The 27,126-nt window shown below is 49.5% G+C and overlaps 1 protein-coding gene across 1 annotated transcript in view; it reads left to right on the top strand.

Moving 5' to 3' along the window:
• LOC147100188 (myelin protein zero-like protein 3) overlaps window positions 1–14,545 on the top strand; it is a 38,809-nt gene extending 24,264 nt beyond the window's left edge. The window contains exons 2-6 of the mRNA XM_085968216.1: window positions 2,858–3,015; window positions 10,924–11,134; window positions 12,061–12,214; window positions 12,998–13,067; window positions 14,068–14,545. Coding sequence (XP_085824342.1) covers window positions 2,858–3,015; window positions 10,924–11,134; window positions 12,061–12,214; window positions 12,998–13,067; window positions 14,068–14,130 — 656 coding nt within the window. The 3' untranslated portion in view covers window positions 14,131–14,545. The remainder of the gene's footprint in view (window positions 1–2,857; window positions 3,016–10,923; window positions 11,135–12,060; window positions 12,215–12,997; window positions 13,068–14,067) is intronic.
• The last annotated feature ends 12,581 nt before the right edge of the window (window positions 14,546–27,126 follow it).

Raw genomic sequence — 27,126 nt, 5'->3', positions numbered from 1 at the left:
AAGAGGGGTTACATAAGTCCCCTGACAAAATTGAAGCAGTTGTTAAGGCCCCAGCGCCTGAAAATGTGTCGCAGCTGAGGTCATTCCTCGGGTTGGTGAATTGCTATCATAAGTTTTTGCCGAATTTGTCAGCAATTCTGCACCCACTGAACGCCCTGCTACGAATGGGGGTAGCATGGAAATGGAGCGATGATTGTAAGCGTGCTTTTCAGAAGAGTAAGGACTTAATCACTTCAAAGGAAGTATTGGCTCACTACAACCCATCACTACCGATAAGACTGGCGTGTGATACGTCTCCCTACGGCGTTGGAGTGGTACTGTCACATAAATCCCTTGATGGTTCAGCGAGGCCGATAGCTTTTGCGTCACGCTCGTTAACTGCAGCCGAGCGTAACTACGCCCAGATTGAGAGAGAGGCCTTCAGCCTGGTGTGGGGGGTGAAGAAGTTCAATCACTACCTGCACGGACAGAAATTTACTCTACTAACTGATCATCAACCTCTTGTCTCCATTTTCAACCCTAAGAAGGGCGTTCCGATAATGACAGCACAACGGCTACAGAGGTGGTCCCTTTTCCTAGGGGCACACCAATATGACATCGAGTACAAAGGAACTAAACAGCATGGGAATGCTGATGGATTGTCGCGCCTACTGTTGCCGACGGTGGAAGAAGCACCTGCAGTGGATCCTGTGGAGATATTCCACTCGACCATAGTCGAATGTCTACCTGTGACGAATGCAAACATAGAAAAGGAAACACGAAATGACCCGACACTCTCCAGGGTCTATGATTTAACGGTGAAGGGATGGCCAGCACATGGCGAACCACTGTTGCCAGCATTCTCGCCGAGAAGAGAACAGCTGTCAGTGTGCCGAGGAACCTTGATGTGTGGATCCAGAGCAGTAATTCCACCCAAATTGAAGGATAGAGTGCTCAATGAGCTTCATGAGGGTCATCTGGGAGGGGTAAAAATGAAGAACTTAGCCAGAGCGTTTGTGTGGTGGCCAGGAATCGATAGAGAAATCGAAGTGATGACCAAGAGCTGTACAGGATGCTAGAAGGTCCAAAACGCCCCACCACAAGTCCCTCTACATCCATGGGAGTGGCCCTCGTCTCCATGGCAAAGGGTACACATTGATTTTGCTGGTCCATTTATGGACTCGATGTTTTTAATTGCGGTGGATGCACATTCAAAGTGGCCAGAGGTAATAAAAATGTCCTCAACCACCACGGAAAAAACTATCACAGTCTTACGAACCATATTTGCCAGAAATGGGCTGCCTGAACAGATTTGCTCCGACAATGGACCACAGTTTGTGTCTGAAGAGTTCCGGAGGTTCTTAAAGAACAATGGTGTTAAGCATTACACATCCGCCCCATATCATCCAGCCACCAATGGATTGGCTGAGAGGTTCGTTCAAACATTCAAGAAGGCTATCAAGGCAATGTGTAATGAAGACATACCCCTACAACACAAGGTGGATAACTTCTTGTTTGCCTACCGGAATGCGACACATGCGGTTACCAACCAAACTCCAGCCATGATGTTCTTCAATCAAAGACTGAGATGCCGCTTGGATTTGGTTAAGCCAAACGTCAGAAGAGATGTGGAGAACAGGCAGTTTCAGAATATGAATGAAAGGCCGACCAGGAGTTTCAAGATAGGTCAACCAGTTTTGGCCCGGGACTACCGCACACAGAAATGGCAGCCAGGAATGATCTGCACACGGCAAGGACCTCTAATGTATACCGTGGACGTTGGAGAGAGCATTGTAAGACGCCATGCTGACCAGATTCTAGAGTCACTGGAAAACGTCAAATCTACACCACGATCCTATACACCTGGTGATGAAACCGAAGTACCAATTGCATCTACCTCAGAATCGGTGATATTGGAAGCAGACGAACCAAACAACGACGTTGATCCCGAATCAACTTTGCCAGAAGAACCTGATACCCCAAAGAGGCGTTATCCGGACAGAATCAGGAAGCCTCCTCAAAGACTGAATTTATAATTGATTAACTTCAGCTAATGTATATAGCAACTGTAATTGTAAATGTTACTTAATTATTAATCGAATGTTATGTACTGTTTCGCTAAAAGGGGAGGAATTGTAGTGTATGTACCTTGAAGAAGGAACTATATTCTGCAGCCCCTGTATACTGCAGTACCAGTAGTGACCACCCCTGTATATAAGCCTGTGTACTAACTTTTTGTATAGTAGTTCCAGTTTTGTCTCCATTCAGTAAACACCTGTTATAACCAACTTCTGCAGTCCGTGTCTCAATTATACATGGACGTTACATTTCCTACATTACAACAGTGACTACACTTCAAAAGTACTTAATTGGCTGTAAAGCGGTTTGAGACGTCCTGAGGTCGTGAAAGGCGCTATAGAAATGCAAGTCTTTTTAACAAAATTCCGCAAACAGCAATGTGTTAATACCAGATAATCTCTGTGATGTTGGTTGAGGAATAAATGTTGGCCCCGGACACTGAGGAGAATTCCCCTGCTCTTCTTCAAAATAGTGCCATGGGATCTTTCACATCCACCTGAGAGGGGTTATTTATTCAATAATCTATATGTACCCATTGTTACAGTACAATATCCTCCAAAGTTATCAATGCCATTGTGATCAAAGGATAAGATTTGCGAGCTCACGGTTTAAACCAATTTTGTCTACATTAGCTGTTCTGTATTGGAATAATGTAAAAACCTATTTATATTCTTACAAAAGGTACTATATAAATGTGGAGAGAAACCGAGTTAATGTTTCAGGTCGAAGGCTTATCACCAAGGCTCTGTTGTTTCTTTATCTGTGCTTGGTGTTGACTCCTGCGTTCCTCTCTAAACAGGCACTGTTGCTGTTGAGATTTCTCTGGCTCCAAAGATCAGAGGTTTCATCGGAGAGGACGTGGAGCTGAGCTGTAACTTCAGGTCATCTTTGCCCATCACAGAGCGTCTGACAGTGGACTGGTCTTACCGACCAGCAAGCGGAGGATCAAAGCATGCTGTGAGTCTGGGGAATTGACGGTGTTTGCCTGTAGTTAGTAGTGACGGTTACACCCTTGGAGCATGCATTCGGTGAGTGGAGACGCTTTGGGGATGTTCCGTCTCCAATGGCCAGTCTTCAGTTCCCAAGGTGCTTGACTTGTGTTTTCTGGGTCAATTTAAAGACCATTTGAAGAATCAAGCTGAAGTTCCCTCCCTGTATCGCGCTCTCTTCCTCCACTCCGTGACAGATGTGATTAGGAGTTCAGCAAAGTGCAACAGTGGGTTTGCAAAGTGTCCACTTGAGCTGGTAAAATCTCCCAGCATTACATTCATACAAAGGGTAGTGTAAATCTGGAACTCTTTCTGCCCCCCCCCCCCCCCCCCCCCCAAAAAAAGGTGGTGGATGCTGGGGGTCAATTGAAATTTTCAAGACTGAGATGGACAGATTTTTGTTGGGTAAGAGTATCAAGGGATATAGAGGAAAGGTGGGAAAAGAGGAGCAATATCAGCCGTAATCTGATTGAATGGCGGAGCAGGCTCGAGGAGCTGAATGTCTCATCCTGTTCCTGTATTCCTCTGCAGACAGATCCCTGGGATCATAGAATCAGACTGCACAGAAGGAGGCCATTCAGCCAATTGTGCTTGCGTCGACTCTTTGAAAGATTCTATCCAATTAGTCCCACTCCCCATAGGCCTGCAAAATTCCCTTTTGAAAATGATTGAATCTGTTTCCACCGCCCTTTCAGGCAGTGCATTCCAGATCACAACAACTCGCTGCGTAAAAAATGTTTCCTCCTCATGTCGCCTCTGGCTCTTTTGCTAATCACCTTAAATCTGTGTCCTCTGGTTACCGACCCTTCTGCCACTAGAAACAGTTTCTCCTTATTTACTCTAATCAAAACCCCTCATGATTTTGAATATCTCTTTGGTCTCTCCTTAGCCTTCTCTGCTCTAAGGAGAACAACCCCAGCTTCTCCAGTCTCCGAGTAACTGAAGTCCCTCATCCCTGGGACCATTCTAGTAAATCTCTTATGCACCCTCTCCAAGGCCTTGACATCCTTACAGTGTGGTGCCCAGAATTGGCCACAATACTCTGGCTGGGGCTGAACTGGTGCTTTGACTCGCTGCAGCACTTCATGAAATCAGGTCGGGTACGTTGGTTAAGTGCACGGCTGGATTGAACCAGACACGATGTTGAGTTTTTGGGTGTTTGCGAAGCAGAAATGAAAAAGTTAATAAATATGTTGTAAATCAGAGATGTCATTACAACAGGAACCATCATGGCCTGTGTCGGATTTCAGTTCCATCCTCTTTACCTGCCCAGTCCTGCAATCTAGTTTGAGCTTGTTCCTATATTCAATTCAAGATGAGGTAATTATTGTTTTGTTTCCAATGACTTGTGCAGTGCAATTTTCTGACTGCAACTGATAATTATAAATATAGTGAGGCCTAAAAAAAATCACTAACCTCAGCAGCTGGGCCTTCCCCAAGGCCCGGCCTTCCCCAAGGCCTGGTCCCCAGGCCCGGCCTTCCCCAAGGCCCGGTCCCCAGGCCCGGCCTCCTTCTCTCGGGACCAGGGAACCCATGTTGTGAAGGTGATGTTTCCCATGATGGGATAGGGAAGTTTAAAGGAGTTTCTCCATCGGAATTAATTTTGTTGGAGATATACTAATATTATTGGCGAACTGTTTTCATACCCCCCAAACTCCTCAATTAGATTCCAGCCATTAACTCACTCCCGGGTATCTGTTATTCTATATATAAACCCCTCGATTAGATTCCAGCCTGTAACTCACTCCCGGGTATCTGTTATTCTCTGTGTCTGTCCAGCTGTAAACCCTTTGCAGAATGAATGTCATGGTTCTTGAATCAATTGTCGGGAAAATGCTGGAATCCATTATTAAGGAAGTGGTAACAGGGCACTTGGGAAATCATAATATGATTAGGCAGAGTCAACATGGTTTTATGAAAGGGAAATCGTGTTTAACAAATTTATTAGTGTTTTGAGGATGTAACTAGCAGGGTAGATGAAGTGAAACCAGTGGATGTAGAGTATATTTGGATTCCCAAAAGGCATTCGATAAGGTGCCTTTATTGCAAGGGGGTTGGAGTATTAGAGTGAGGAAGTCTTGCTCCAATTGTACAGGGCCTTGGTGAGACCACACCTGGAGCACTGGGCACAGTTCTGGTTGTCTTAACTGAGAGAGTACATACATGCCTTAGAGGTGGTGCAACAAAGTTTCACTGGATTGATTCCTGGGGTGAGAGGACTGTCCGATGAGGAGAGATTGAGTAGAATGGGCCGATACTCTCTGGAGTTTAGAAGAATGAGAGGTGACCTCATTGAAACACAAGATTCTCAGGGGGATTGACAGGTAAATGCTGAGAGGTTGTTTCCCCTGGCTGGAGTGTCTAGAACTAGGGGACATAGTCTCAGGATAAAGGGTCGGCCATTTAAGACCGAGATGAGGAATTTCTTCACTCGGAGAGTTGTGAATCTTTAGAATTCTCTACCCCAAAGGGCTGTGGATGCTGAGGCTGATAGATTTTTGGACTCTAGGGGAATCGAGGGATATGGAGATCGGGCGGGGAAGTAAAGTTGAGAACTAAGATCAGCCATGATCTTATTGAATGGCGGAGCAGGCTCGAGGGGCCGTATGGCTGACTCCTGCTCTTAATTCTTATGTGCCGCACGGTCGGAGGGGCAGTACTGAGGCAGTGCTGCACTGTCGGAGGGGCAGTACTGAGGCAGTGCTGCACTGTCGGAGGGGCAGTACTGAGGCAGTGCTGCACTGTCGGAGGGGCAGTACTGAGGCAGTGCAGTACTGTCGGAGGGGCAGTACTGAGGCAATGCAGTACTGTCGGAGGGGCAGTACTGAGGCAGTGCTGCACTGTCGGAGGGGCAGTGCAGTACTGTCGGAGGGGCAGTACTGAGGCAGTGCAGTACTGTCGGAGGGGCAGTACTGAGGCAGTGCAGTACTGTCGGAGGGGCAGTACTGAGGCAGCGCTGCACTGTCGGAGGGGCAGTACTGAGGCAGCGCTGCACTGTCGGAGGGGCAGTACTGAGGCAGCGCTGCACTGTCGGAGGGGCAGTACTGAGGCAGCGCTGCACTGTCGGAGGGGCAGTACTGAGGCAGCGCTGCACTGTCAGAGGGGCAGTACTGAGGCAGCGCTGCACTGTCGGAGGGGCAGTACTGAGGCAGCGCTGCACTGTCGGAGGGGCAGTACTGAGGCAGCGCTGCACTGTCGGAGGGGCAGTACTGAGGCAGCGCTGCACTGTTGAAGGTGTCGTCTTTCAGAAGAGCTGTTAAACCAACCCATCCACCCTCTAAAAGGTCCCACGGCACTATTTTGAAGAACAGCAGGGGAGTTCTCCCTGGTGTCCTGGGCCAATATTTATCCCTCATCCAACATCACTAAAACAGAGTATCTGGTCATTTTCACATTGCTGTTTGTGGGAGCTTGCTGTGCACAAATTGGTTGCCTTGTTTCCCACGTTACAACAGTGACTACACTTCAAAAGTACTTCATTGGCTGTAAAGGACGTCCTGAAGTGCGATAGAAATGCACGTTTGTTGGTAATTATGTTGCTGCACAGTGTTGCATTTCCCTCGGTCCTGACCCCATGTGTCTGACGCACTGTGATTTTTCCAATGCTTTGATTGAAGATAAGCTACATCAAAGCTCGATGTTATTTGTTTAATTGCCGTTGGCTCCGTGTGTTCGGCCCCTTCCTTCCTGAGAGTGATTGCTGTTTACAGGGCGATGGTGGGCCATCTCAGTAAATGATATCTCCAAACTGATCCTCTCGGTCCAGTCACGCACGAGGAGACTGTGAGCCACTGACTCGCCAAGCCCGCTCCCCAAAGGATGGGAGCTGTTGTTGGTTGTTTTGAGGAGGGTGTGGAACACTCTGCTTTACAACCCTGCCATTTCACATTAACAGGCCCTTTATATATTTGCTAACCCTGGGATCTCCTACATAAGAACATAAGAAATAGGAGCAGGAGTAGGCCATACAGCCCCTCGGGCCTGCCGCCATTCAATAGGATCATGGCTGATCTGAACCTAGACTCCCGTCCACTTCCCTGCCCTCTCACCGTAACCCCTAATTCCCTTATCTGCTAGGAAAATGTCTATCTTTATTTAATGTTGCAGCTTCCACAGCGCTCTGGGTAGCAAATTCCATAGATTTACTACCCTCTGAGTGAAGAAGTTTCTCCTCATCTCAGTTTTGAAAGGGCAGCCCCTTATTCTAAGATTATGCCCCCTAGTTCTAGTCTCACCCATCAGTGGAAACATCCTCACTGCATCCACCCGATCAAGCCTTTCTCTGCCTTTCACACACCTCGGGTTCAGTCTAGTGCAGCTGCTGCAATAACCATTGCAATCGGAAATGAACACATTGAATGCATGGGTCCATCCAACCCTTATTGCATTTAAAGGGATGCTAGATAAACACATGATGGAGAAAGGAATAGAAGTCTGTGCTGATGGGGTGAGATGAAGGAGGCCCGTGTGGAGCATAAACACCAGCACGGACCAGTTTGGCCCAATGGCCTGTTCCTGTGCTGGAGACTCTGTGATTCCATTGCCCACAATCTCTACAGGCTCCACTGTTGCACACACTCTGATATATATATTTTACCCACTTTTCTCCTCTGTTGAAGATTCTAAAGTACCGTTAACAGGCACAGCAGCTTTTACAGTTTCAGAGTCTTATCCCTCCTGTCAGCCTGGACCACGGTGGCAGCAACGGCTGATATTAGCTTGGTGCTAAGACCAATTGTCGCACACTAAATGCTGCTCCCCAAACTCGGCTAATTCAGCACAGACCAGCGTTTGGACTTGGCACCTCCCTGAACTGTATGGGGGAATTGGATGGGGTACAGTGTGTGTGAGGGTGGGGAGTTGGATGGGGTACAGTGTGTGTGAGGGTGGGGAGTTGGATGGGGTACAGTGTGTGTGAGGGTGGGGAGTTGGATGGGGTACAGTGTGTGTGAGGGTGGGGAGTTGGATGGGGTACAGTGTGTGTGAGGGTGGGGAGTTGGATGGGGTACAGTGTGTGTGAGGGTGGGGAGTTGGATGGGGTACAGTGTGTGTGAGGGTGGGGAGTTGGATGGGGTACAGTGTGTGTGAGGGTGGGGAGTTGGATGGGGTACAGTGTGTGTGAGGGTGGGGAGTTGGATGGGGTACAGTGTGTGTGAGGGTGGGGAGTTGGATGGGGTACAGTGTGTGTGAGGGTGGGGAGTTGGATGGGGTACAGTGTGAGGCTGGGGAGTTGGATGGGGCACAGTGTGTGTGAGGGTGGGGTGTTGGATGGGGCACAGTGTGTGAGGGTGGGGAGTTGGATGGGGTACAGTGTGTGAGAGGGTGGGGAGTTGGATGGGGTACAGTGTGTGTGAGGGTGGGGAGTTGGATGGGGTACAGTGTGTGTGAGGGTGGGGAGTTGGATGGGGTACAGTGTGTGTGAGAGGGTGGGGAGTTAGATGGGGTACAGTGTGTGTGTGAGGGTGGGGAGTTGGATGGGGTACAGTGTGTGTGTGTGAGGGTGGGGAGTTGGATGGGGTACAGTGTGTGTGAGGGTGGGGAGTTGGATGGGGTACAGTGTGTGTGAGGGTGGGGAGTTGGATGGGGTACAGTGTGTGAGGGTGGGGAGTTGGATGGGGTACAGTGTGTGTGAGGGTGGGGAGTTGGATGGGGCACAGTGTGCGCGGGTGGGGAGTTGTATGAGGTACAGTGTGTGTGAGGGTGGGGAGTTGGATGGGGTACAGTGTGTGTGAGGGTGGGGAGTTGGATGGGGTACAGTGTGTGTGAGAGGGTGGGGAGTTAGATGGGGTACAGTGTGTGTGAGGGTGGGGAGTTGGATGGGGTACAGTGTGTGTGAGGGTGGGGAGTTGGATGGGGTACAGTGTGTGTGAGGGTGGGGAGTTGGATGGGGTACAGTGTGTGTGAGGGTGGGGAGTTGGATGGGGTACAGTGTGTGTGAGGGTGGGGAGTTGGATGGGGTACAGTGTGTGTGAGGGTGGGGAGTTGGATGGGGTACAGTGTGTGTGTGTGAGGGTGGGGAGTTGGATGGGGTACAGTGTGTGTGAGGGTGGGAGTTGGATGGGGCACAGTGTGTGAGGGTGGGGAGTTGGATGGGGTACAGTGTGTGAGAGGGTGGGGAGTTGGATGGGGTACAGTGTGTGAGAGGGTGGGGAGTTGGATGGGGTACAGTGTGTGTGAGGGTGGGGAGTTGGATGGGGTACAGTGTGTGTGAGGGTGGGGAGTTGGATGGGGTACAGTGTGTGTGAGGGTGGGGAGTTGGATGGGGCACAGTGTGTGAGGGTGGGGAGTTGGATGGGGTACAGTGTGTGAGGGTGGGGAGTTGGATGGGGTACAGTGTGTGAGAGGGTGGGGAGTTGGATGGGGTACAGTGTGTGTGAGGGTGGGGAGTTGGATGGGGTACAGTGTGTGTGAGGGTGGGGAGTTGGATGGGGTACAGTGTGTGTGAGGGTGGGGAGTTGGATGGGGTACAGTGTGTGTGAGGGTGGGGAGTTGGATGGGGTACAGTGTGTGTGAGGGTGGGGAGTTGGATGGGGTACAGTGTGTGTGTGTGAGGGTGGGGAGTTGGCTGGTGGATTGAGGAAGGGGGTGAGGAGTTGGATGGTGGATTGAGGAAGGGGGTGAGGAGTTAGATGGTGGATTGAGGAAGGGGGTGAGGAGTTGGATGGTGGATTGAGGAAGGGGGTGAGGAGTTGGATGGTGGATTGAGGAAGGGGGTGAGGAGTTGGCTGGTGGATTGAGGAAGGGGGTGAGGAGTTGGATGGTGGATTGAGGAAGGGGGTGAGGAGTTGGCTGGTGGATTGAGGAAGGGGGTGAGGAGTTGGATGGTGGATTGAGGAAGGGGGTGAGGAGTTAGATGGTGGATTGAGGAAGGGGGTGAAGTGACATCCCATCAGACAGTCTCTCCCTGCAGGGCTCCTGTGGTCTGAGTGTTGTAAAGTGTGGCTCATGCGCCATCGAGTGGCAGTGTTTTGTAATTGCGGAAGATAGTTCGGGCTGATTAAACAGTGATGATATTTTACTAAAAGAAAGACTTGCATTTTTACAGCGCCTTTCACAACTTCAGGACGTCCCAAAGTGCTTTACAGCCAATGAAGTACTTTTTGAAGTGTAGTCACTGTTGTAATGTAGGCCACGCGGCAGCCAATTTGTGCACAGCAAGATCCCACACACAGCAATGTGATGATGACCAGATAATCTGTTTCAGTGATGTTGATTGAGGGATGAATATTGGCCAGGGCACCAGGGAGAACGCCCCTGCTCTTCCAATAGTGGCCGTGGGATCTTTTGCATCCACCTGAGAGAGCAGATGGGGCCTCGGTTTTAACATTTCATCTAAAAGACGGCACCTCTGACAGTGCAGCGCTCCCTCAGTACTGCACTGGAGTGTCGGGCTGGATTATGTGCCTGTGTCTCTGGAAGGGGCAAACGGCACTTCAATTCAACAGTTTAAATATATTTCTTGGGACTTCCTGTTTTATGATATTTATTTCCTGTGATGCCTTGGGTAACTCTTGCACTTTAAATGCAATATTCTTCCCTGTCCTTACCCTGCAGTTCAGGCCTTCCAGCAGTAGTTGGAGCTGTGGGGCATCTTCTATCCGTCTCCCAGCTGACCTGACGCCCAGCCACAATCTCTAAGGATTCCCAACATGGAGCGCCATGGGCAACACTAATTGCGATTAGCTAGGAGACCTTCCGTGGCATTGCCCATGGTTAGTGCCAGGATATGGACTGCTGGGGATGTCAACCAAATGTGGCATCACCCACTGTGGGGGGAGGGATTTCTGCAAATTGTTGCTCTGTGGCTGGAATGGAATAAACTTTGAGTGTTGGGACTAAACCGGTTCATCCTCCATCTCTCTCTCTCCCAACTTAGATTCTTCACTATCAGTCCGAGGTGTTTCCGGCCCTGAACAGCCCCTTCAAGGATCGAGTCCTGTGGAATGGGGAGGTCAGGAAAGGCAATGCCTCCATCATCGTGATGAATCTGACGCAGAGCGACAATGGAACGTTTAGTTGTGTGGTGCAGAACCCGCCAGACCTGAGCAGCGAGATGCCGACCAGTGTCCTCACCGTCACCGAGAGAGGTCAGCTGGTTAAAGCGAGTATTGGAACGCTCTTGCTCCTTAAATGTCCCAATTTCGAGGCTAATTTTCAATCCTGTCCCCGTTTCAGTGCAGTCAGGCTATAACGACATGGTCCCTCAGAGTGGAGGGCTTCTGGTTTGATTCTATCTTCCCCACTTTACCCCCTCTCCCCAGCTGACTCCCGTCGAGTTCCTGGTGTAGATTCTCGGAGCGAGGCTCTTGGTGTAGATTCTTGGAGCGAGGCTCTTGGTGTTTTGATGCCATGGAGTCTCCACAGAAGGGACGTCGGGTATGTGAGGACCTGTTCTAGGAGCCAATCAACAGCAGTCTGGGGCAGTACAGCTCCCCCAAGGTCAACCCTTCAGTCCATGGTGTTGGGCCCACCCCAGGGGAACCTGCCCCAGCGTATGTCCCTCTGCCTCCTCCCTGTCTGCATCGGTCCATCCATCGCCACGACTGGGAGCCATCAATATAAGATAGTTGCTAACAATGTTCCCTGTTAATTTTTTTTAGGGCCGCGTTGCCCATTCAGAATTCGCGCATGAGCATTTTTTTCCACTTTAAAAGCCCGCTCGCCGGCTGGGAGGGACCCCGAGAGCGCTGCACAGCTTAAAGGGAACATTGGTTACTAATAAATCCAATAGGGAAACGAGGAGACATTTCTTTACTCAGAGTGGTTAGAATATGGAACTCGCTACCACCGGGAGTGGTTGAGGCGAATAGTTTAGATGCTTTCAAAAGGAAACTAGATGAGTACATGAGAGGAAAGGGAACAGAAAGATAGGCTGAAAGGCTGAGATGAGGCAGATTGAATGGGAGGAGGCTCGTGAGGAACATAAACACCAGCCCAGACTGGTTGGGCCGAATGGCCTGTTTCTGTGCCGTATATTCTGTGTAATTGCTCTTGTTTCTCTTCCTTTGTGCAGTTCTCCCGTTTCGCCTCAGTGTGGCTGTGGTTTTGCTGCTCCTGGTGGTGCTCCCGTCTCTGCTGGTGGTCATTGTGCTCCTGTTGTGGACGGGCAAGAGATTTGGTTTCCTCGGATCCGGCTCCAAGAAATCATCGATCGAGGTGGCAGAAGGGTAGGTTCAGAGCACGAGCACCGGAGTGTGGAGTGGCGATAAGACAGCATGTGTTTATAGAGCGTTCTATCGCGCTTCACACACAATCAATTACTTTACAATGTCACAATATTCGGTTCATACGCAGCAGCCATTGAGCACAAAGCAAGATCCCAGAAACAGCAATGAGATGAATGACCAGTTAATCTGTAGAATGGATGGTATGGGAATAAACAAAGCATAGAATCATTGAATCACACAGCACAGAAGGAGGCCATTCAGCCCATCATGCCTGTGCCGGCTCTTTGAAAGAACTCTCCAGTTAGTCCCACTCCCCTGTTCTTTCCCCACAGCCCTGCAAATTTTTCCCCTTCAAATATTTATCCAATTCCCCTTTTGAAAATTACTATCAGGCAGTGCGTTCCAGATCACAACAACAATTCTCCTCATCTCCTCTCTGGCTCTTTTGCCAATCACCTTAATGAAGAGATCTCAAGAGTCCCTCAGCCCCAGAACACCACAACTGACCTGAGATAATCTTGCATCCAAGTCGAGGTAGACAACACAGGGACATCTGCAGATAACGCAATCCCTCGCCTCCCTCCGCCCTTCTCCACCACCGCACCCCCCCCCCCCCCCCCCCCCCCCGTTCTCTGAAAGCGTGAGTTGGCGGAGGAGGTGGTTTAACTGGTTTGTTTTTTTGGATACAAATGCTTTTTTTCCTTAGTAAAGAATTTGTTAAGATGAAGAATCTGTTCACCCCATGTTGTCACAAACAGTAACTGGAGATCTTTCCCTATACAGGACTGGCGAGGATGAAGATGGGGACGGTCTGGGGAGCAGGTTCTGTGTGCGATGTGCTGCATGTTTACAGGTGGGAGCTCAGCACAGAGCATCAGTGGCCAGAAAACAACTCTCCTTGGGGCCCGAGGATGAATCTAGTGCAAGCTGAGGGGTGAAAGTTCATGGCCCCAAACACCTGAAGTGCAGCGAGGCTGTGGACCAGCAATCCAGCTCCCAACCTGTGCCAATATCAGCCCATAATTCATCACCGTTGGGTCTGCATTGTGGGCCGGAATTTACACGACAGTTCCGGCAGATTACAGCGGGAGCTGGAAACGGATCAGGATCCAGATGTAATTGTGGCTCAGTCACGGAGCCACAGCCCGATACAAGCAAGGCCACATTTGACCCTGATGGGACTGGGTCTATGCAGGAGGCTAGAGCTTTACTCTGTGTCTAACCCGTGCTGTACCTGCCCTGGGAGTGTTTGATGGGACAGTGTAGAGGAAGCTTTACTCTGTATCTAACCCGTGCTGTACCTGCCCTGGGAGTGTTTGATGGGACAGTGTAGAGGGAGCTTTACTCTGTATCTAACCCGTGCTGTACCTACCCTGGGAGTGTTTGATGGGACAGTGTAGAGGAAGCTTTACTCTGTATATAACCCATGCTGTACCTGCCCTGGGAGTGTTTGATGGGACAGTGTAGAGGAAGCTTTACTCTGTGTATATAACCCATGCTGTACCTGCCCTGGGAGTGTTTGATGGGACAGTGTAGAGGGAGCTTTACTCTGTATCTAACCCGTGCTGTACCTACCCTGGGAGTGTTTGATGGGACAGTGTAGAAGGAGCTTTACTCTGTATCTAACCCGTGCTGTACCTGCCCTGGGAGTGTTTGATGGGACAGTGTAGAAGGAGCTTTACTCTGTATCTAACCCATGCTGTACCTGCCCTGGGAGTGTTTGATGGGACAGTGTCGAGGGAGCTTTACTCTGTATCTAACCCGTGCTGTACCTGCCCTGGGTGTGCGGGCCAGGCTCTGTTTACTGGTTCCTGTGTTTCTCCAGGTGATTGTCTCTGTCTGTTTCTCTCCAGGATTCTGATGAGGAAGATGAAGATTTCCATCAGTTTTACCCTGCGTCCGAATCTGTCTCATAGCCTGAATTGTTCCCTGCAGTCAGGAACAGTGTGATGGTGTCAGTGTGATAATTCCCTGGGGCAGTCACTCTTCCTTTGAGCGTTTGATCCTGTACAGATGGGGGAGCGAAATGTTTTACTGTCACTGCTCCTGTGAATGCATGGGGGGTGGGGGTGGGGGTGAAGTTACATTCACAGCATTTTCCTCTGATTTTTCTCTGGAGTGCGGCTGTCTTTAAAATCTTGTGATTATGTTAATATTTTGTATATTTGATGTAAAGGATGTTGCCCAGGGTGGTTTCATGCATGTACATTGTTGCTGTTCCTCCCTCTCTGTCCCTCCCCCCCCTCTGTCCCTCCCCCCCCCCCCCCCCCCCAATACACAAATGGATTAGGCAAAAAAGGGAGGGTTTTGGCAGATACAAAGGACTAAAAACAGTGGAAGCCCTAGAGAAGTATAGAAAGTGCAGGGGGGTACATTAAAAAAAAAAAAAAAAATTAGAGCGAAGAGGGGGCATGAAAAAACACTGGCGGGCAAAATAAAGGAAAATCCCAAGGTGTTTTATAAGTATATTAAGGGCAAGAGGATAACCAGGGAAAGAGTAGGGACCAAAGTGGCAATCTTTGTGTAGAGCTGGAAGATGTAGGTGAGGTTTTAAATTAATATTTTGCCTCTGTGTTCACTATGGAGAAGGATGATGTAGGCATAGAAATCAGGCAGGGGGATTGTGATATACTTGAACAAATTAGTATTGAGAGGGAAGAGGTACTAGCGGTTTTAGCGGGCTTAAAAGTGGATAAATCCCCAGGCCCTGACGAGATGTATCCCAGGCTGCTGTGTGAGGCAAGGGAGGAGATTGCAGGGGCTCTGACACAAATTTTCAGAACCTCTCTGGCCACAGGGAAGGTGCCAGAGGACTGGAGAACAGCTAACGTAGTACCATTATTCAAGAAGGGTAGTAGGGATAAACCAGGGAATTACAGGCCAGTGAGCCTAACATCAGTGGTAGGGAAATTATTGGAAAAAATTCTGAGGGACAGAATTAGTCTCCACTTGGAGAGGCAAGGATTAATCAAGGATAGTCAGCATAGCTTTGTCAGGGGGAGATCATGTCTAATCAATTTGATTGAATTTTTCGAGGGGGTGTCTAGGTGTGTGGATGAGGGTAGTGCAGTTGATGTAGTCTACATGGACTTCAATAAGGCTTTTGACAAAGTCCCACATGGGAGACTGGTCAAGAAGGGATCCAGGGCAATTTGGCACATTGGATCCAAAATTGGCTTAGTGGCAGGAGGCAGAGGGTGATGGTCGTAGGTTGTTTTTGTGACTGGAAGCCTGTGTCCAGTGGTGTACCGCAGGATACGATGCTAGGTCCTTTGCTGTTTGTAGTGTACATTAAGAATTTAGATATGAATGTATGAGGTATGTTCATTAAGTTTGCATATGGCATGAAAATTGGTGGAGTGGTAAATAGCGAGGAGGGAAGCCTCAGGCTACAGGACGATATAGACGGGTTGGTTAGATGGGCAGAACAGTAGCAAATGAAATTTAACCCTGAAAAGTGTGAGGTGATGCATTTTGGGAGGACTAACAAGGCAAGGGAATACACAATGAATGGTAGGACCCTAGGAAGGACAGAGGATTAGAGGGACCCTGCATGTGCATAGATCCCTGAAGGCAGCAAGACAGGTAGATAAGGTGGTTAAAAAGACATATGGGATACTTACCTTCATTAGCCGAGGCATAGAATATAAGAGCAGGGAGGTTATGATGGAGCTGTACAAAACGCTAGTTAGGCCACAGCTGGAATACTGTGTGCAGTTCTGGTCGCCACACTATAGGAAGGATGTGATTGCTTGTAGAGGGTGCAGAGGAGATTCACCAGGATATTACCTGGGCTGGAGCACTTCAGCTATGAAGAGAGACTGGACAGGCTGGGGTTGTTTTCCTTGGAGCAGAGAAGGCTGAGGGGGGACCTGATTGAGGTGTAGAAAATTATGAGGGGCATAGATAGGGTAGATAGAAAGGAACTTTTACCCTTAGTAGAGGGGTCAATAACCAGGGGGCATAGTTTCAAGGTAAGGGGCAGGAGGTTTAGAGGGGATTTGAGGAAAAACGTTTTCACCCAGAGGGTGGTTGGAATCTGGAACTCACTGCCTGAAAGGGTGGTAGAGGCAGGACCCCTCACATAGAAACATAGAAGATAGGAGCAGGAGTAGGCCATTCGGCCCCTCGAGCCTGCTCCACCATTCAATGCGATCATGGCTGATCATCCAATTTCTGTACCCGGTCCCTGCTTTCTCCCCATACCCCTGGATCCCTTTAGCCTTAAGAAATATATCCAACTCCTTCTAGAATAGATTTAATGAATTGGCTTCTACTGCCTTCTGTGGTAGAGAATTCCACAGGTTCACCACTCTCTGGGTGAAGAAATTCCTCCTCATTTCTGTCCTAAATGTCCTACTCATCCTTAGACTGTGACCCCTGGTTCTGGACTCCCCGACCATCGGGAAAATCCTTTCTGCATCTAGTCTGTCCAGTCCTGTCGGAATTTTATAAGTTTCAATGAGATACCCTCTCGTTCTTCTAAACTCCAGCAAGTACAAGCCCAATCATCCCAATCTCTCCTCATACGTCATTCCTGCCATCCCAGGTATCAGCCTGGTGAATCTTCGCTGAACTCCTTCCATGGCAAGAACATCCTTCCTCAGATAAGGTGACCAAAACTGCACACAATACTTGAGGTGTGGTCTCACCAAGGCCCTGTACAACTGCAGCAAGACATCCTTGTTCCTGTACTCAAACCCTCTCGCTACAAAGGCCAACATACCATTTGCCTTCTTAACCGCCTGCTGCACCTGCATGCTTACCTTCAGCGACTGGTGCACAAGGACACCCAGGTCTCGTTGCACTTCTCCTTCTCCCAATCCACGTTATATTGCATCTGCCATGCTTTTGCCCAATCACCCAACCTGTCCAAATCATCCTGGAGTTTCTCGGCATCCTCCTCACAGCACACACGCCCACCCAGCTTTGTGTCGTCTGCAAATTTGGAGATATTACATCTAGTTCCCTTGTCTAGATCATTAATATATATATTAATAGCTGAGGTCCAAGGACCGATCCCTGCGGTACCCCACTAGTCACTGCCTGCCACTCGGAAAAAGACCCGTTTATTCCAACTCTTTGCTTTCTGTCTGCCAACCAGTTCTCTATCCAGGTCAATACCTTGCCCCCAATCCCATGTGCCTTAACTTTACACGCTAATCTCTTATGTGGGACCTTATCAAAAGCCTTCTAAAAGTCCAAATACACCACATCCACTGGTTCTCCCTTATCTACCAGTTACATCCTCAAAAAATTCCAGTAGATTAGTCAAGCACGATTTACCTTTTGTAAATCCATGTTGACTTTGTCCGATCCTGTCACTGTTTTCCAAGTGCTCTGCTATTACATCTTTTATAATGGACTCTAGCATTTTCCCCACTACCGATGTCAGGCTTGCCGGTCTGTAATTCCCTGTTTTCTCTCTACCAGCCTTTTTGAATAGTGGGGTAACATTAGCTACCCTCCAATCCATGGGTACTGTTGCAGATTCCATCGAATGTTGGAAGATGATCAGCAATGCATCTACTATTTCTAGGGCCACTTCCTTAAGTACCCTAGGATGTAGATTATCAGGCCCTGGGGATTTATCCGCCTTCAATCCCATCAATTTCCCTAACACCATTTCCCTACAAATACTGATTTCTTTCAGTTCCTCCCTTTCATCAGACCCTATGTTCCCCAACATCTCTGGGAGGTTATTTGTGTCCTCCTTTGTGAAGACAGAACTAAAATATGTATTTAATTGGTCTGCCATTTCTTTGTTCCCCATTATAAATTCCCCTTATTCTGACTGCAAGGGCCCTACGCTTGACTTCACCAATCTTTTTCTCTTCACATATCTATAAAAGCTTTTACAGTCAGTTTTTATGTTCCCTGCAAGCTTACTCTCATTTAATTTTCCCCTTCTTAATTAATCTCTGTCCTCCTTTGTTGAATCCTAAACTGCTCCCAATCCTCAAGTTTACTGCTTTTTCTGGCCAATTTATATGTCCTCTCCTTGGATCTTATGCTATCCCTAATTTCCCTTGTTAGCCACGGTTGAGTCACCTTTTTTGTTTTATTTTTATGCCAAACTGGAATGAACAAATTCTGTAGTTCATCCATGCGGTCTTTGAATGTTTGCCATTGCCTATCCACCGTCAATCCTTTGAGTGACATTCCTCAATCAATCCTACCCAACTCGCGCCTCATACCATCATAGTTTCCTTTATTTAAATTCAGGACCCTAGTCTCTGAGTCAACTACTTCACTCTCCATCTTAATGAAGAATTCGATCATATTATGATCGCTCCGACCCAAGGGGCCTCGTACAACAAGATGGCTAATTAATCCTTTCTCATTACAAAATACCCAGTCTAAGATGGCCTGATCTCTGGTTGGTTCCTCGACATATTGGTCCAGGAAACCATCCCGTAAACACTCCAGGAATTCCTCCTCCACAGTATTGTTACTAATTTGGTTAGCCCAATCTATATTTAGATTAAAGTCACCCATGATGACTGCTGTGCCCTTATTGCATGTTTCTCTAATTTCTTTTTTAATGCCATCCCCACAACATTCAAGAAGCATTTAGATGAGCACTTGAAACACCATAGCATACAAGGCTACGGACCAAGTGTTGGAAAATGGGATTAGAATAGCGAGAGCTTGATGGCCGGTGCAGACATGATGGGCCGAAGGGTCTCTTTCTGTGCTGTATAACTCTATGACTATGACCTCCCCCTCCCGCCGTGTGTCTTATGGCTATATTGTATTTTCTCTCTCGCAAGCTCTGGTAAAGGGATGAATGTATTTGTATATTTTATAATAAAGTCACTATTAACCTTGTAGCCGGGTGTTTTATGGCAGCTGTTATTCCTTGAACTTTTTATCCCACTCCACCCCAGAAAAGCAGCAGAAAAATACAAAAGCAATCTAAATGTGGAGTCTGCGAATCCGGAGCCAATCCGACACACCTGTCCGAGGAAAGACAGAGTAACATTTCGGGTCATGCCTTTCGTCACAGGGCTCACGGGAAAAGGCAATTTGTTCAATCAGAGTTAATCTGCCCTCTCTCAAGTGAACATAAAAGATCCCATGGCACTATTTTGAAGAGCAGGGGGAGTTCTCCTCAGTGTCCTGGGGCCAATATTTATCTGTCAAACAACATTACTAAAACAGATTATCTGGTCATTATCACATTGCAGTTGGTGGGATCTTGCTGTTTGTAAATTGGCTGCTGTGTTTCCTACATTACAACAGTACACTTCAAAATGTACTTCATTGGCTGTAAAGTGTTTTGGGATGTCCTGAGGTTGTGAAAGACGCCTCAGTGCTCCCTCAGCGCCGCCCCCCCGACAGTGCGGCGCTCCCTCAGCGCCGCCCCTCCGACAGTGCGGCGCTCCCTCAGTATGGTACTGGGAGTGTCTGCCTAGATTATGCGCTCACGTCTTTGGATTGGGACTCCAACCCATAAGCTTTTTTTAAATTTGTTTATGGGATGTGAGTGTCGCTGGCAAGGCCAGCATTTATTGCCCATCCCTAATTGCCCTCGAAGGTGGTGGTGAGCCGCCTTCTTGAACCGCTGCAGTCTGTGTGGTGAAGGTGCTCCCACAGTGCTGTTGGGGCGGGAGTTCTGGGATTTTGACCCAGCGACGATGAAGGATCGGCGATATACTTCTATATCAGGATGGTGTGTGACTTGGAGGGGAACTTGGAGGTGGTGGTGTTCCCATGCGCCTGCTGCCCTTGTCCTAGGTGGAAGAGGTCGCGGGTTTGCGCGTTGTTGCAGTGCATCTTGTAGATGGTACACACTGCAGCCACGGTATGCCGGTGGTGGAGGGAGTGAATGTTTAAGGTGGTGGATGGGGTGCCAATCAAGCGGGCTGCTTTGTCCTGGATGGTGTTGAGGTTCTTGTGTTGTTGGAGCTGCACTCATCCAAGCAAGCGCATTGGGGAGACCAAATGCAAATTGGGTGACCGCTTTGCGGAACACCTCCGTTCAGTCAGCAAGCATGACCCCTAGCCTCAAATCAAATCAACTTTTATTGTCATTGTTAGTGCACAAGTGCAGTACAACGAAATGTAGGCTTGCAGCTCCCGAGAGTGTACATTTAGATTAAGACATTTAAACATTCAACATACATTTGGCTTGTAATACATTAACATAAACATAACATAATAAAGTGCATTGGCAGATGTGCAGGCTTTAGAGTTTATTTGTGGAGTTCAGTAGGATGACAGCCCTGGGAAAGAAGCTGTTCCTAAATCTGGTCGTACGGGTGCGAATGCATCTGTAGCGTCTCCCAGATGGCAGGAGGGCGAACAGACTGTGGCTGGGGTGGGTAGGGTCTTTGACAATGGAACGTGACCTCCGTAGACAGCGTTTCTGGTATATGTGCTCTATGGTCGGTAGCCGGGTGCCGGTAATGCGTTGGGCAGTTTTGACTACCCGCTGCAGGGCTTTCCGGTCATAGTAGCTACAGCTGCCATACCACACTGTGATACAGTTTGTCAGGATGCTCTATTGTGCAGCGGTAAAAGTTAGAGAGGATCAGGGGTGACAGGTTACATCCCTTCAGCCTCCTTAGGAAATATAGGCGCTGCTGGGCCGCCTTGTCGCTTTAATTCTCCATCCCACTCCGACACTGTTTCAATGAAGCTCAATGTAAGCTCGAGGAACAGCACCACCTCTTTTGATTAGACACTTTACAGCCTTCCAGACTCGACAATGAATTCAACAATTTCAGACCATAACCACTGCCCCCATTTTTTGGACAGCAGCTGTTGGTAATAATTTTGCTTTTGCCGTTTACACCTCCTTCGCGGCCCCATTAGGGGGCTGTGCATGTGCGGTTTTTACATTGAAATGCCAGCAAGACAGCTGCACAGTTTCCCTGGAGCAGTACGTGGCTGCGCACATAGGAACAGGAGGAGGCCGTTCAGCCCCTCGAGCCTGTTCCGCCAGTCAATGAGATCCTGACTGATCTTCGACCTATATCCGCCTTTGGCCAATATCCTTTAATTCCTTTGGTAAACAAAAATGTTCACCTTACAGGGAACACTGTCTTGGACCCATCTTTTACTTCTTTACTTGTCACATTAGCATCTTCGTTTGCCTTATACCATCATCCCTTTTGTCATTTAATCTCTCCTGCCCTCCACCCTATCTCAGACCTTCCCTTTTGTTCTTTCCCCTGCGCACCTTAGGGGGGCATTGGTTACATCTGTAGCATTTTACGGTTCTGATGAAGGGTCATCGAACTGAAACGTTAACTCTGTTTCTCTCTCACAGACGCTGCCTGACCTGCTGAGTATCTCCAGCATTTTCTGTTATTTCAGATTTCCAGCATCTGCAGTGTTTTACATTGGCTGTTGTTCCATCATTGCCCACCTGAGGGCAGCTGTGATCACAGGAGCTGCTGGTGGCCAGTTGGGAATTTAGACTCAATGCCGACAAATTCAATGGGATTGTTGTATTAAAATTAGAAGCAGCACAAACTTCGTACAAAACTGAATCATTGTCCAAATACAGACGAGGGAATTCATTTAACACACCTGCTTCCCCTCTCTCTCTCTCTCTCTCTCTCTCCCTCTCCCCTCCCCCATCTCAACTGACCCCCAGCATCACCAGCCTTTTGATGGCGAGAGTTCCAGATTTCCAGTGCCCTTTGTGTGAAGAAGTGCCTCCTGACATCATCCCTGAACGGCCTGGCCTTAATTTTAAGCTTATGCTCCCTTGTTCTGGAATCTTCCACAACTAAATATAGTGAAAAGCTGAGGCCCCAGTGCAGATCCCTGGGGAACACCACTTGTCACATCCTGCCAATTGGGGAATATACTTATTATCTCGAGCTCTGTCACTTACCTCCCCTGTCCAGCCAATAGGTGGCCTCCAATGCCACCGACTCTCATTTCTGTTAACAGTCTCTTATGTGGAACCTTGTCGAATGTTTTTGGAAGTCCATATAAACAACATCCATCGACATTCCCTTATCTACCACGTTAGTGACCTCCTCAAAAAATTCAACTAGGTTAGACATGACTAACCCGTTACAAATCCAGGCTGGCTCTGTCTAACCAGCTGATATTTGTCACTCTGCCTGAGGACAATGCCTCTCTGGTTACAGATGCTGGGCTTTCATCCAGCGCCTCACAAACTCACTCCATGACTCAGACTTTATTTCCACATGGTTTAGAAAAGTGCTTAATTTTTTGCCAAAATTCATAAAGATTCACACAACCTCGTTCCTGAATTCCTCAGTTTGTGGTTTTTTTCTTTCTGTACTGAGCTGATCTCGGGGGGGAACCGGGTTAATCCCCAACATCAGTGTAACACGAACCCCTCGCCATGGGGCAAATGCCACAATTACAACAGAGGAAAGACCAGATCCCAAAACCCACAACATCGAGCTCACCAATCCCTCTTCAATCGAGCCCTAAACCGCGCTGGCCCTAAACCCGGCAGATTGGAGCGGCGGCGCCAGGATTCTGCACAGACTAACAATCCCTGGGGCCTCCCGGAGCTTGTGCGCAATAGAAGGACCTTCGGCAATACATTCCGACACTGGATTACCCCCCGCCGCCGCCGTCTCATTCAAAGAATCTATTCTAATTCCTGCTCCAAGCAAGGGTCAGGCTGGCTGCCTCTGTCTCCCTCCACTTTGCCGTTAACAGATCCCAGCTCCGCTGGAGGTGAGCGTCCATCACCAGCCCTACATCCGCTGGAACCACCCGCAGATCCAGCACCTTCAAACCCTCTCATCACTCACACACTTACCGTCCGACAATCTCACACTCACACTCACACTCACTTTCACACTCACTCTCACTTTCATTCACACTCGTTCACATTCACTCACATGTTCAGGCCAGGTGTTGGGGGCAGGTGTTCAGGCCAGGTGTTGCGGGCAGGTGTTCAGGGCAGGTGTTGGGGGCAGGTGTTGGGGCCAGGTGTTCAGGCCAGTTGTTGCGGGCAGGTGTTCAGGCCAGGTGTTCAGGGCAGGTGTTGGGGCCAGGTGTTGGGGGCAGGTGTTGGGGCCAGGTGTTGCGGGCAGGTGTTGGGGCCAGGTGTTCAGGCCAGGTGTTCAGGGCAGGTGTTGGGGCCAGGTGTTGGGGGCAGGTATTGCGGGCAGGTGTTGGGGCCAGGTGTTCAGGCTAGGTGTTGGGGGCAGGTGTTCAGGCCAGGTGTTGCGGGCAGGTGTTCAAGCCAGGTGTTCAGGCCAGGTGTTGGGGCCAGGTGTTCAGGCCAGGTGTTGCGGGCAGGTGTTCAGGCCAGGTGTTGGGGCCAGGTGTTGGGGGCAGGTGTTCAGGCCAGGTGTTGGGGCCAGGTGTTCAGGCCAGGTGTTCAGGCCAGGTGTTCAGGCCAGGTGTTGCGGGCAGGTGTTCAGGCCAGGTGTTGGGGCCAGGTGTTCAGGCCAGGTGTTGCGGGCAGGTGTTCAGGCCAGGTGTTGGGGCCAGGTGTTCAGGCCAGGTGTTGGGGCCAGGTGTTGGGGCCAGGTGTTCAGGCCAGGTGTTCAGGCCAGGTGTTGCGGGCAGGTGTTCAGGCCAGGTGTTGGGGGCTGAGAGGTGCCCAGCGTGCATGCTGCAATTAGCCTCAGTGTCCTGGGAGCTGCTGCTGCTCATTGTCCACTGACTGCAACTGGTAAAGTGCCTGGAGGTTGGGTGAGGACAGGAGCAGCAACATGGTAGGTCCATGGAATATGCTGCCCCAAAAAACTGTAGAAGCTACAGGGCAGCACGGTGGCATAGTGGTTAGCACTGTTGCCTCACAGCGCCAGGGACCCGGGTTCAAATCCGGCCTCGGGTGACTGTCTATGTGGGTTTCCTCCCACAGTCCAAAGATGTGCGGGTTAGGTTGATTGGCTATAATAAATTGACCCTTAGTGTTAGGGGGATTAAATACGTGGGGTTACGGGGATAGGGTGGGATATGTGTTGGTGTAGGGGTAACGGGGATCGGGTGGGATATGTGTCGGTGCAGGCTCGATGGGCCGAAATGGCCTCTATCTGCACTGTGGGGTTTCTGTGATTTCTGTGATTCTGTGATTACATAAATTTAAAACAGAAATAGACAGTTTCCTAGAAGTAAAGGGAATTAAGGGTTACGGGGAGCGGGCAGGAATTTGGACATGAGTCTAGGTTCGGATCGGTCATGGCCCTGTGGGTAGCGGAGCGGGCCCAGGGGCCGTGTAGCCTGATCCTGCTCCTATTTCGTGTGTCTAATTCTGTTAGATTCAGGAGATGGTTCTGTGATAGTGGATTGGCAGTTAGGATCAGATCAGCCATGATCTTATTGAATGGTGGAGCAGTATCGAGGGGCCGATTGGCCTACTCCTGCTCCTATTTCTTATGTTCTTATGTCCCCATGGTCACTTGTTCTGATAGCACTTCCTGCCTTGGCCGATGCTTGTGGGATTTCAGACTTTAAAGGAAAATGTTTTGGGCCATGGATGTTTGATAAACCAACAGCTGTATTACATCTCACCCCTCTTACCCTCTCACCACCATCGCCCCAACCCCCCTCAGCCCTCACCTCCTCACCCCTCCCACCCACCCCTCGCCGACCTCTGACCCTCCCCCTCCCCCCCTCTGGCTGTGGGTCCCACGAGCATTGCCTACTCTCTCAGACTGAGGCACATTCTTCATGTCTGACTCTGGACATGATTCGATTCCCGTTGCTCTCCTCATTCGATATCCACACACATCCCCTCACTGGATGTGGATCAGGACTGGGGACCTGGGACATTTTCTGTCCATTCTGGTCCAGAGCGGGCCAATTATATCAAAACCCATCATTGCTGTGGCCGAGAGTGGCAAACAGCACAAGCCTGGGATCAATCTGTGCCCCTAGTCTGTACCCCCAGTCTGACCCCCCAGTCTGTCCCCCCAGTCTGTCCCCTCCAGTCTGTGCCCCCAGTCTGTCCCCCCCAATCTGTCCCCCATTCTGTGCCCCAGTCTGTTTCTCCCCAGTCTGTTGCTCCAGTCTGTGCCCCCAGTCTGTTCCCCCAGTCTGTATCCCCCAATCTGTGCCCCCCAGTCTGTTCCCCCAGTCTGTGCCCCGTCTGTGCCCCCCAGTCTGTTTCCCCCAGTCTGTTGCCCCAGTCTGTTTCCCACCAGTCTGTTCCCCCTCAGTCTGTTTCCCCAGTCTGTTTCCCCCGTCTGTTTCCCCAGTCTGTTTCCCCCCACCTGTTTCCCCAGTCTGTTTCCCCCAGTCTGTTTCCCCCCAGTCTGTTTCCCCCAGTCTGTATCTCCCAGTCTGTTTCTCCCAGTGTTGCCCCAGTCTGTTTCCCCCCAGTCTGTTGCCCCAGTCTGTTGCCCCCAGTCTGTTTCCCCCCAGTCTGTTTCCCCTCAGTCTGTTTCCCCCCAGTCTGTGCCCCCAGTCTGTTGCCCCCAGTCTGTGCCCCCCCAGTCTGTGCCCCCAGTCTGTTGCCCCCAGTCTGTGGCCTCCAGTCTGTGCCCCCCCAGTCTGTGCCCCCAGTCTGTTGCCCCCAGTCTGTGCCCCCCAGTCTGTTGCTCCCAGTCTGTGCCCCCCAGTCTGTTGCCCCCAGTCTGTGCCCCCCAGTCTGTTCCCCCCAGTCTGTGCCCCCCAGTCCATTGCCCCCTGTCTGTGCCCCCAGTCTGTTTCTCCCCAGTCTGTTCATAGAAACATAGAAAGATAGAAGACAAGAGCAGGAGTCGGCCATTCAGCCCCTCGAGCCTGCTCCGCCATTCAATGAGTTCATGGCTGATCATCCAAACTCAGTACCCTGTCCCTGCTTTCTCCCCATATCCCTTGATCCCTTTAGCCTTAAGAAACATATCTAACTCCTTCTTGAATATATTTAATAAATTGGCCTCAACTGCCTTCTGTGGTAGAGAATTCCACAGGTTCACCACTCTCTGAGTGAAGAAATTCCTCCTCATCTCTGTCCTAAATGGCTTACCCCATATCTTTAGACTGTGACCCCTGGTTCTGGACATCCTTCCTGCATCTAGTCTGTCTAGTCCTGTTAGAATTTTATAAGTTTCAATGAGATCCCCTCTCATTCTTCTAAACTCCAGTGAGTATAAGCCCAATCGACCCAATCTCTCCTCATACGTCATTCCTGCCATCCCAGGTATCAGTCTGGTGAATCTTCGCTGCACTCCCTCCATGGCAAGAACATCCTTCCTCAGATAAGGCGACCAAAACGGCACACAATACTCAAGGTGTGGTCTCACCAAGGCCCTGTACAACTGCAGCAAGACATCCTTGCTCCTGTACTCGAATCCTCTCGCTATGAAGGCCAACATACCATTTGCCTTCTTAACCGCCTGCTGCACCTGCATGCTTACCTTCAGCGACTGGTGCACAAGGGCACCCAGGTCTCGTTGCACTTCCCCTCCTCCCAACCTATTGCCGTTCAGATAATAATCTGCCTTCCTGTTTTTGCCACCAAAGTGGATAACCTCGCATTTATCCACATTATACTGCATCTGCCGTACATCTGCCCCATCACCCAAGCTGTCCAAATCATACTGGAGTTTCTCGGCAACCTCCTCACAGCACACACGCCCACTCAGCTTTGTGTCGTCTGCAAACTTGGAGATATTACATCTAGTTCCCTCGTCTAGATCATTAATATATATTGTGAATAGCTGGTGTCCTAGCACCGATCCCTGCGGTACCCCACTAGTCACTGCCTGCCACTCGGAAAAAGAGCCGTTTATTCCAACTCTTTGCTTCCTGTCTGCCAGCCAGTTCTCTATCCAAGTCAGTACCTTACCCCCAATTCCATGTGCTTTAACTTTACACGCTAATCTCTTATGCGAGACCTTATCGAAAGCCTTCTGAAAGTTCAAATACACCACATCCACTGGTTTTCCCTTATCTATTCTACCAGTTATATGCTCAAAAAATTCCAGATTAGTCAAGCGCAATTTACCTTTTGTAAATCCATGTTGACTTTG

This window comes from Somniosus microcephalus, chromosome 26 (assembly GCF_052327205.1).
Source record: "Somniosus microcephalus isolate GS21.2 chromosome 26, FLI_Smic_1.0, whole genome shotgun sequence".
In the NCBI taxonomy this organism is placed as follows: domain Eukaryota; kingdom Metazoa; phylum Chordata; class Chondrichthyes; order Squaliformes; family Somniosidae; genus Somniosus; species Somniosus microcephalus.
Note: the sequence above shows the minus strand (reverse complement) of the source record. Positions and strands in the feature narration are given on the sequence as shown.